Source organism: Panthera uncia, chromosome D4 (assembly GCF_023721935.1).
Source record: "Panthera uncia isolate 11264 chromosome D4, Puncia_PCG_1.0, whole genome shotgun sequence".
In the NCBI taxonomy this organism is placed as follows: Eukaryota; Metazoa; Chordata; class Mammalia; order Carnivora; family Felidae; genus Panthera; species Panthera uncia.
The window spans coordinates 38936593-38948654 of NC_064807.1; the positions used below are offsets into that span (position 1 = coordinate 38936593).

The window sequence follows — 12062 nt, forward strand, 5'->3', positions numbered from 1 at the left end:
ACCGCAACTGAGAAAAGCACTATGCTCCAGAGACGCCATCAAAAGCTTAAGCTATTATATACACTCCACGGTGCCCAGAAAACAAAAATGCTTGTATACAAAATGTAGATAAACTGTCAGAGCAGTGTCACGGTATACAATAGCTCACTGTCAGAACCTCACCAGAAGGCGCTGTACCAGCTGTTCTAGCGTTTCTTGATGAACTCTCTCCAAGCCCGGTGACTGAAAACATGACTGACACAATCACCCAGCACTGGTAGGATTGGTGCTCATCAGAACGGACATTATTCTTGGCTGTGTGCGAACTACTGCTCAATAAGAAATTCTGACAACATCAATTACATTAATAACAACATCACTATCCATTTCATTCGGAAACAGAAACAGAAAAAGGCTAACCAGGCTAAGTAAGGAATAATTAGAATAATCTGTTCCCTAAATAAAGAACGCTTCAAAGCAGATTGCTTTGAAAACGGTTTAATTTCAATATTGATTTTACTAAAAATTTACCAACTTATAAACATATGCCTACAGTTAAATCTAAAAATAATCAAAGGTAATCCCTTAAAATTGGGTTTAAGATTAGTCTATTCCACAGAAACAACTGGTTGTGTTGAGATCTTTTAACCTTGGAAATGAGATTAGAAACCCACTGTTTTTAAATTTAATTTCTAGTTATTTTATCTGGGTCACAGATAATCTGCTCTTGCTAAATCTAACATGACATCAGATTATCATTACTGTGATTATCCTGTTACCTTCTACTGTCAATAAGAAGACAGGATTTTCCCTCTTACATGGAGAGAAATGATGTATTTATTCCAAGTAAGAACAAATAATGGGAAAAAAATTACTGAAAACTGAGGTACCGCTTCCTGAAAATCTCAACCTAAACCTCAAAAAGATAGCATATGTCTTGTGTATTTGTTGTCCAACAGGCCTACGTTCAAGCTACGTAATGACAGTTCATATGACGAAATAATACTCCTACCAGTGTTTTCCCAAAATGCCTCTTGGTCTCTGGGGTGCAGGAATAGGGGAAGGAGGAAGACTTTAGCGGAAGGATTAAATTTACTGTAACTTCTCCTCCTCCTCTTCTTTCTTATACTACTTGACAAATTCATCACCTTCTTTCCCATTGTGAGAGATGCACGGATTCAAATTACGACAAAAACACCCAGGTGTGACATTTCCTGTGGGTAGTCTCAAATTTTTCATAAGATGAAAACAGCAAGCATACTGTATTTTAAAAAGTAAGCATGATCTCTGTATGTTAACTTTAATTAAAATATTAGATTCTACTTTATTTAAATACTAATTATTCATTAGATTTAAAATGAATACTGAGGTTAAATGACCTTAAATTATGAAGCCTTAAAGAGCCTTAAATCAATGTGAGGAGGAGTGCATTCTGGAAACCTTAAAAAAAAAAAAAAAATGTTTTTCATCCAAAAACAGTGATGCTAGAAGTTCACTATGAAAGCCCAGGTAAATGGAGTTAAAATTTACTGTAATTGTTTAAAGTACTGGGATTCAAGAGGAGGTACAGTGAGTGGTGAGTAAAGACTAGACTAGCAAATACAGTGTATTCTCTTAACGCTGCATTCTTTTTTGAATGTTTCACAAATGTCGAACTTCTACAGACATCAGAACTGTCCAGTACAGAGTATTCTGAGAGGGTACTATACATATACAGAAAGAAATGAAACTTTTGGAGGAAGCATTATATATAAAAAAAAAAAAACAACAAAAAAAAACCACCGTGGTTTCTACTTAGTTTTAGAAACATCACATCAGAACCAACCTCTCTAAAGACAATGTTGTTCAGTATTATAGCAAAAGAAAAAAATCATACAATTTGAAAAACATTAACATGTCAGCAATACAGAACAGAGTCAGAACAGAATTTGATATTACACATCCTTCAAACACCAACAAATTCAGTAAATAACTTTATGGCCAACTCAGAAGTGAACGCTAAAATTTTAAAGTAGGGATTCTTAAAAGATTTTGAAGGCTTTGCTGCCAAACCCTCCCCTCTGAAGCTTCTGGGGCTGCTAGGTAAGAAAGAAATTGCTGCCCTCGGCTATAAACCCCTGACGGCCCTCATAAGTAGCTTGTACTCTTAGCAGCAATGTCCCAAATGTCCATTTTCAGTCATTCATCATAAGAAATTGGAAAAATCTGAGAATTCTCCTTCCAGGGGATAAAAATATACACCAGTGATTTCGGTAAATCCAAAAGTGAAAATTCAAACAATGCACGTACAATCTGGCAATTCTGACGTGACTGATGAACAGACTATAAAGTAATTGGGAATTAATATAAAAGTAGAGAAAAAAGAATTTAGGCAAAGACCTACTTTCATCCTCACCACTGTTATTAATACCATGTTATTTATCATCATCATTAGAAAAATCACAAGAGGTATTAGAAAATATTTCAAGCTGAATAATAGTAAAAATATGTTTAAACAGACATTACACGATCCATGAACAACCAATAAGCACAGGAAGAAGTGTTCAGTATCATCAGTCGTCAGGGAAATATAAATGAACACAAGATGCTATTAAAACCTACCAGAATGGCTGCAGTTAAAGACTGATGACAACAAATGTTGACAAGGATGTGGAACAACCAGAATTCTCATATATTGTTGGGGAGAGGGCAACTGGTACTTGGGGAAAAGATCTGGCCGTTGTTTATGAAATAAAAGGTAAGCCTCTCCTAAGTGACAAAGCCGTTCTTCTCCCAGACACTGACCCAAGAAAATGAAATAGGTTTCCACAAAAAGACTTGAGCAAAAATATTCAGAGCCTTATTCGTAACTGCCACAATCTAGAAGCAAGCCAGCCCTCTTTCAATAGAATAGAGAGACAACTCGTGGCCTAGTCATACAGTGGAATACTACTCAGCAACAAAAAGGAATTACCAACACATGCAACAGTATGGATGAAAACAGTATTATTTTGAGCACAAGAAGATCTACATAAATGGATACATATGAAATTCTCCAACCAGTACTAATCTATGGTGGGGAACAAAATAACATCAGTGGTGCCTCTGCGGACTTACTGATGTGAGGCAGGAGGGAACTCCTGTGAGGTGATGGTAATATTCTGCGTTGTAAAAAGGCTTTGGGTTGCGCTGTGCGCCTCTGTCAGTGCTCATCGAATAGTAACACTTACTGTATGCTGCTCACTGTATGGAAATTTGGCCTCATAGGAAAAACATGTAAACAAGCATTGAGCTCTAGTGGATGATTTGCATGGTGAACAATTTGATGCCAGTGATTTATTCGGATATGTATTAAAACATATAACAGATTGACAGATGGTATGAAATGAGGTAAAGTATTCTAACATGTTAATTGTGGTTGGGTATTCACTGTAAAATTCCTTAGAAGTTCCCGTGTGTTTAAAAATGTTTCCTATAGGGGCGCCTGGGTGGCTCAGTCGGTTAAGCGTCCGACTTCAGCTCAGGTCACGATCTCACGGTCCGTGAGTTCGAGCCCCGCGTCGGGCTCTGGGCTGATGGCTCGGAGCCTGGAGCCTGCTTCCGATTCTGTGTCTCCCTCTCTCTCTGCCCCTCCCCCGCTCATGCTCTGTCTCTCTCTGTCTCAAAAATAAATAAATGTTAAAAAAAAAAATTAAAAATGTTTCCTATAAAACCCAGGGAAAAAAGGTTACTATGAGTACCTTATAAAATACGCAAACACAGGTTATACAGTAAATGTTTTCCTTCCATATCTGACTGCATCCTTCCCGTTCAGAGGCCACTACCAGAACTGCTATCTAATGTGCCTTTCCAAAGGAGTCTGAATACAGCCAGTAGGACAGAGAGAGACAGCGATCTCCTGCACTATTTCTTTTTTTTGAAAGTTAACTTTTTTATTAACCTTTCTTAGCGATCAGTGAGAAAAGGACACCTTAAGAAAACAAAGGACATCAACAAACCATATACAAAATGAATAAAATTAACATTTAACTTATGCTAGAAATAGGCTTTTTTTGGAAAGAGCTATATTGACATATAATTCACACACTATACAGCTGACCCATTTAAAGTGTACATTTCAACTTTTTTTTTTTAGTATGTTCATAGAGTCATGCAGCCATCACCACAATCAATTTTAGAACATGTTCATCATCCCGTACAAGAAACCCTGAACCGTTTAGCTATCATCTCCAGCCCCACTAGCTCTCCACCCCCAGGTAACCACTAATCTCCTTTCATCTCTACGGACTTGTTCATTCTGGACAGTTCATATAAATGGAATTATACAAATACATGGCCTTTTGTGACTGGTCTCTTTCACTTCACATAGTGTTTTCAAGGCTCATCCATGTTATATCATGTATCAGCACTTGACTTCTTTTTATGGCTAAATAATATCCACTGTATGGATATACAAAATGTTATTAGCAATAGATACCTGAATTGCTTTTGGTTGGGGCTACTATGAATAATGTTGCTATGAATATTCACCTATAATTTTTTGCATGGACATAGATTTCATTTCTCTTGGGTATATACCTAGGAGTGGAATGATAAGAGAAATGATAACTCTGTGTTTAACTTTTAAAACAACTATCAGACTGTTATCTGCACTGTTTCACATCCCCACTAGCAGTGTGTGAGGGTTCTGATTCCTCCACATCCTTACCAACCTTATTTTCTTTAATGTCAATTTATCTATTTTTGAGAAAGAAAGAGAGCACAAGCAGGGGAGGGGCAGAGAGAGAGAGAGAGAGAGAGAGAGAGATAGAGAGATAGATTGAGAGAGATTGAGAGAAACAGAATCCGAACCAGGCTCCAAGCTGTCAGCACAAAGCCCGACGCGGGGCTCAAACCCATGAACCGTGAGACTATGACCTGAGCTGAAGTCGGACGCTTAACGGACTGAACCACTTAGGCACCCCTCCTTTTTTATTATAGCCATCCTAGTGTGTGTGAAGTGGTACCTCGTTATGGTTCTGATTTTAATTTCCCTGATGACTAATGATGTTGAGCATCTTTTCATGTATTTGTTGTCCACTGGATAACTTCTTTGAATAAATCTCCATTCACAACCTTTCACCATGTTTTAATTAGGCTTTTTATTATTTATAGGAGCTCTTTATTCTAGATATAAAACCCCCTTAGCAGATAGATGATTTATAAATTATTTTCTCCCATTCTATGACCTGCCTTTTCACTTTTTTCATAGTGTCCTTTGAAGCAGAAAAGTTTATGGTTTTTTATTTATCCATTTTTTTCTTTGGTTGTCTGCACTTTTGATATCATGTCTAAGATACTATTTCCTATTCCAAAATTTCCTCCTATGTTTTCTCCTAAGTGTTCTATAATTTTAGATCTTACTATTTAGGTCTATATCCCATTTTGAACTAATATATGTATATGTATATGCATATATATGTATATGAGGTAAGGGTCCAACTTTATGCTTTTGCATGTGGATATCTAATTATCCCAGCAGCATTTGTTCAAAAGACTTTTCCTTTCCTCACTGAATAGTTTTGGCACCCTTCTTGATAATCAAGTGACCACAGATATACAGCTCTGGTCTCTCAATTCTATGTCATTTATCTATATGTGTATCCTCGTGCCAGGACCACAGTTTCTTGATTACTGTTACTTTATAGTAAGTCTTGATACATTTTTTTTACTATACATTTTTTTCACTGAACATATCTGGTAAACACTTTTCATACACAATACATATGTTATGCATAATGGAGATCTTTTTTAACATACATGTTTATTACACATAGTATTAAGGAGATCTTTTTAACATACATGTTTATGTACACACATATGAATAAAATAGCTTCTACAAAATAAACATGTAGAGGTTGATCAAAAGGACTATGCATTTTAAAGTATGATACACAATGACAATTTACCTTTCAAAAAGGTTACACGAATTTACATCACCACCAACAATGTATGAGAAAACCTTAACCCACATCTTCTACAATACAGTGTATTACCAAACTTAAATCCTTACTCAATATAATTTTTCTCACTTTTTGAACTTTTCTGCTGTGATAAATCCTATACGGTTAATCAATGCATGTAAAAAAATAAGACTTAATTATTAATAAAATGTTTCTACCAGCAACTCCATTTTTTGGAATTTACCGTAAATAAATAGTTTGAAGAGGAAAAGAAATGTTCAAAGGAATGTTTGTAATACAGAAAAAAATGATCATACACTAGATGCTGACCAACAGGAAAACTATTCATTAAAATATTGTATATTCACTAAACAGAGTATATCCAACTACTAAAAACAATAAACACGAAGTCTGTAGCCACACAGAAATACGTTAATTTTTAAAACCAGGATACAAATTGCATATGTCCTCTACAGACTGATTGTAACTACTTTAAAATTACATAGGCATATGGAAATGAAAACATATAAATGACTGTGAGTAATTTTCTCCTTTAATTGCTAAACTTTTTGTAGCTTCTTGGAATTAAGTTCATAAGTAGGGAATATGTTCATAAATACATTACATTAAAAAATAGATACTTACTGTGATGATGCCAATTAGTTGAGTATAAAAAAGTCCAGTTATTCCAACTAACATAGTAATGCCCATAAAGGCAGCTAGTCTCATTATGGCCAATTCATGCCTAACCACAAAGAGGTCCTATAGGAAGAAGAAAAAAGGAAGCCTTAAAAACAAATTGAAAAGTTATTTATTGTTGCAGTAACAGTCAAGAATTAACAACGAATTAACTTATTATCTTAACAATATTCTCCCCTGAGTTTATTCCACTTTCTATATAAATATTTGAAAATTTCAAAAATAATTGTTTTAACTCATAGTAGCAAGTTGAAAAAAATAGGATTTTTACTACTCTTGTGTCAAAAAACCTCAAACCTAAAGTTGCAAATTAGTCACACTCATTTACTATTTGCAGCAAAAAAACACAAAACCATGTTGTACAATCTTTGGTTATACAAAAGAAAATGTTATTATTATACTGCTAAAAAGCTTGAATGCACAAGCCTGATTCATAGTATTAAAATTCAAGTGACCAAGACACCTAGAGGTGATGTCACTTAGGCAAAATAAGGGGAAACACAAGTGATAGGATCATGTGGACCAGCTCTTAAGCCCACTTCATTCATTCATCCATCCATTCACCCGACCCCCACTGCCGAGCAATGCACTGTGTAATAGAAAAGCCAAAATGAGAAAGATAGGTCCGTGCCCGGAAGAAGCTGCAGCTTATTTAGAGACAGAACCCAACTTTGCAAAATTCCAAAGCAATGTGATACATGCTATAACGGGGGTGCATGCAGAAGACTACAGAAACACCTTGCAATGTCTAGACAGAAAGGAGAAATGGAAATGCTGTGAGGGACCATGGATTTTCTGGCTCAGGGCATAAAATAAGGGTGAACCCAAGAAAGTGGTGGAAAGACAGGAAAACAAGAAGCATTTCATGCACTCTGATACCAAGCAGACAGACCAGAGGAGTGAAAGGGAGCGAAGGAACAAAGACTTCTAGAAACCTACTGCTGCTGCTAAGCTCTGGTATAATACTGTCACAGTGGATAGAAGCAACAGAAGAATGGAAGGACCCCCAAAACCTATACCCACGTGCTTTTTAAAACCTGCTTCAGGTTAAGGCTTAAAGGTATCCTGGTAGCAACATCAAAAACAGGGAGGTCACCAAACGTAACGAGCTTGCTTGACACAAAAGAACTGATGCTTTTCTGTGCATCACAGTGACCACCCACCAGACTCAAGCAAAAGTCTGATTCCACACCCAAACCATTTAACTCATTAGCCTGGAGAAACTTAAATTCACCAAGACATTTTAGGTGCCGTGTAGCAGTCACATGTTAGGCAGTCATTTCAAAAGCACGGTGAAAAAAGCCTCATGTAGAGTCCTTACAAAACAGACAAAGATGAAAAGGTAGAGCTATGCAAGATCTAAAAACGTTAAGTGCAGTGAATTCTGCTATAATGCTGTTTGAAAACACAAATTTGTTCCAACACGGTTGATACATGAAGCAACAACGAGAGCGCAGCAAGAATTCTGGTTTTGCTTATGTGTGATTTCATCTGGGAGGAACCCCTAGATGAGCAGGAAAACTGCACCCAGCTAAATCACGGCATATGGGAACACACAAAATACACGCGCACACCCGAACACCTACCATCTACCTCAGTTGTTTGTGTTACGGGCCACATTCATCCACATCCGGTGTTACAACTTTCCCTCCAACTCCAGATGATTCCCCTTCTGTCAGTACTGATGCCCACCTCCACAACAACATGGCAGGTCCTTAAAAGGGACCTTGCCATGTTCAACATAGTACTTACGTATTTCTTAACTATTTAATGTGTGTGAAACTGTGCTGCTGTTTTTATCAGGCTCTGACCCTTTTGAGTGTCACTGACAAAGTTTCTGGGGGCTGTGCCTCCATTTTCCCATAAGCCTTTTGGTCTCCATTGTATACTTCTGCACAGTAAAGTGAGCTTTTAAAAAATGCCAGCCAACTACAATTGATAAATGTTGGGGATGATGAAACTGAAAGATGTAATTCTAACATTACATTTACTACTCACTTCATTGCACACTTACATTTAAGAGTATCTGTGTGAAACAGTAAGATATTTGGAGAAATTTCTTTTTAGCACTCTTAACATTTTCAAAATACAATAGCATTCTAAGTTTACATACACGTAATTAACATCTTCAGTACTAAACCCAGATCGTAGTCATTTAGCACAGTTCTTCAGAACACAACATCTTTACTTAGTTTTTTTGTTTTTTGTTTTTTTTTTGTTTTTTTTTTTTTGATGAAGCACTTCTGAGATTTAAAAATTGGCTTAGGAAACTTTATCCAAATCACAAGAGCCCATCTGCTATTCAAGACCTTTACTACACGGTCAGTGTTATGGCTGAATAGGTCTCCCCCCAAATTCCTATCCTGAAGTCCTAATCCCTAGTGCCTCAGAACAGGACAGTATTTGGAGACAGAGCCTTTAAAGAGGTGACTAAGTTAAAACAAGTCCCTTACACTAGACACTAATCCAATCTGACTGGTGTCCTCATAAGAGGAAATATAGAAACCCGGACACACACTAGGGAACGCCTGAGCACAGAGGAAAGACCATGTGAGGACATAGTGACAAGATGGTCCATCTGCAAGCCAAAGAGAGAGGCCTCCAGAGACCCCAAACTTGCTGACTTCTTGCTCTTCGACTTCTAGCCTCCAGAACTGTGAGAAAATGACATTCTGTGGGGTTTTGTTATGGTAGCCCTAGCAAACTGATATAGTAACTGTGTTTGTTAATTGTTTTCATTTCTCCCATTTTTTTTGTTAAGAAATGTGGCTAGATCCAGAAAACGCCCAAGGTGTAAGTTCAGTTTAGAGAAAGGTAAGAGCACCCTCTCAGGAAAGAGGACATTTGAAACCATACAGAGCTTTCATCTACGCATTCCTTCCCCGTCACATTCTCTCCCTCATCCCTACCCTGAAGGTCAAGTTTACGGACTCACTCTTCATACCATTTGGATACTACCATGTTTTAGTTGTAGAGTGCACATATCTTCTTCTACTCTGAGTCCACCTTTTCACTTTCTTTATGGCGTGTTTTGGTAACTCCAAGTGCTTCAATTTAGTCCAATTTATCAGTCTTTCCCTTTAGTGCTTTTTATTCCCTGTTTAAGAAGCCTTTCCCAACCCCAAGGTCATAATGACATTCTCCTATATTATCATCCAAAGCCTTAAAGCTTTATAGTCTTGCCTTTCACATTTAGGTCGCTAATCACTTGATGTTTATTCTTTTGTGCACAGTGAAATACAGGGGTCTGAATTTACTTTTACTATATGAATATCCAATTGTGCCAGGATGGTTTATTTATTTAAAAAACTCTCCCTTCCTCAGTGATCAGAGGTCAAGTGTCCATACATGCAGGCGTCTGCCGTGGCCTCTCTATTCTGGTCTCTCGTTTTGTTTGTCCCTGTACCAGTGCCGCACATTTTAGTTCCCATGGCTATCTAAGTCTCCATACCTAATGGACCAAGCCATCCCTTCTTGTTCTTTTTCAAAAATGTCTCGGTTATTCTAGATAATCTGTATTTCCAGAAAATTTTTTAAATTAGTTTTTCAAGTTACAATACACAATCACACACAGACACACATATATTGTCTCCATTAAGCTTCCTAATTTTCCCCCTAGAGGTCTTGTACTTTTTTGGTCATATTTAATTTGGGAACTTCCAGTTTCTCGATTCTATTATTAATGATTTTGCATTAATTTCATTGTCTAAAGGATTATCTGCATACACATGATTTTTTTTCTAATCTGTTAATGTAACGAAAATACTGACTGATTTTCTAATGTAAAACTACCTTTCATTTTTAAGATAAACCCAACTTGATCAGGCTTGTTACACAGAATCAGATTCAGTTTGCTAATATTTTGTGTAGAAGTTGTTCACCTATGGTCATAATCAGACTAGCCTATTATTTTCTTTCTTTATTGTCCTTGCTACGTTCTGTATTCAACATATGTTACCCACATAAAATGAGTTGGGGAGAGTTTCCTCTTTTAAAAGAGTTGGTGTAAGACTGGAATTATTGTTTCCCTTCATATTTGACAGAGCTGGAACTCACTGGTAAATCTGTGAATATTCTTTGCAAAAGTTTTAACTACTCACTCATGGTTATAGAACTCCCCCTGTTTCCCATTTCTTCTCAAAGCAATTTTCTTCTTAGAGCTATACTATGCTTATAATCAGGAAACTCAGTACTGTTAAAGGTGTCAACTATCCAAACCGATGTATAAAATTAATACGATCCCAATAAAAATCCTCACCAGCAGAGCACATAGTCTACTGGTGGCAGCTTTTTAAAAATTTTGTTTTGATCTGTACAAATTACTAAGTAAGCTGTTTCTAAATTTCACAGGAACAAACAAAACACAACGAATCCCATACCACTCCTATATAGAAAGTGGAAGGTGGGAGGGTTTGGTTGACTGCATACATTCTCAATATAGGTCATATTGCCCCCAAGGAGGGAGAAAATTGGTTCTTGCAGGGGGGAGGATCGCCTTATTTCAATAGTTTTGTGGCCATACACAAATCTATCCTACCTGACAAAATCTTATTCCTTAGTATGTGATTTCATAGAGGGAAGTGGAGAAAATGTCATAAAAGGCTCCTGAGGGAGCAAAAATAATGAAAAAAGAGGAGTCATCACTGGATAACAAGATTTGTTATAAAACTATAGTTATGACAGCGGTACAATCACAAGGACAAATACACCGATGGACTAGAAAAGAACCAGAAACAGACACACACACACACACAGCTTGGTTTATGAAAAAGGTGGCACCGCAGAGCAGAGTGGAAAGAATTTTCTTTTTAATAAATGGTGCTAAATCAATTGGCTATCCATCTGTGAAAAAAATGAAACCCTGACTCATACTTCATGAGAAATACAAAAATCAATTCCAGGTGGAAATATAAAAAATACGATACTTGGAAGACAACGTAGGAGAATTATATTGATGATCTGGGGATAGAAGACGACTTTTTAAATGGAACCCAAAAAACACTAACCAAAAAGGAAAAGATTGATGTTGGAGTACATGAAAATTAAAAACTTCTGTTCATCAAAAAATACCATCAACAGAGAAAAGGCAAGCTACAAGGCAGAAGAGATTTACAACACACATACTCAACAAAGAGCTCAAATCTAAAATGCCCTACAAAAAAAAAAAAGTCAAATAACCCCAACCACCAAATAGGCAAAACACTTAAACAGGCACACTGCACAAAATAGGCAGTCAGTTAGCATGTGAAAAGGGGCTCAATATCATTAGTCATTGGAGAAACGCAAATTAGAACACAATCAAGTTCCGCACCATCTCCGCCAAAATGGCTAACTAACTTCAGGAAGATCTGAACAAGCATTAGTGAGCCTGTGAAGGACCCTGAACTTACATTCTCTACTAGTGGGGGTTTAAATTCATAGAGCCGCTTTGGAAAACTGTTTAACGGTATTTCAAGGACCGTG

General features: G+C 36.8%; 1 protein-coding gene across 10 annotated transcripts in view; it reads right to left on the bottom strand.

Annotated features, from left to right (window-relative positions):
* ZDHHC21 (zinc finger DHHC-type palmitoyltransferase 21) overlaps window positions 1-12062 on the bottom strand; it is a 66163-nt gene that overhangs the window by 12215 nt on the left and 41886 nt on the right. For all 10 annotated transcript variants that reach the window (XM_049635078.1, XM_049635065.1, XM_049635084.1 and 7 more), the window contains one exon: window positions 6546-6662. In XM_049635078.1, the coding sequence (XP_049491035.1) occupies window positions 6546-6662 (117 nt within the window). The remainder of the gene's footprint in view (window positions 1-6545; window positions 6663-12062) is intronic.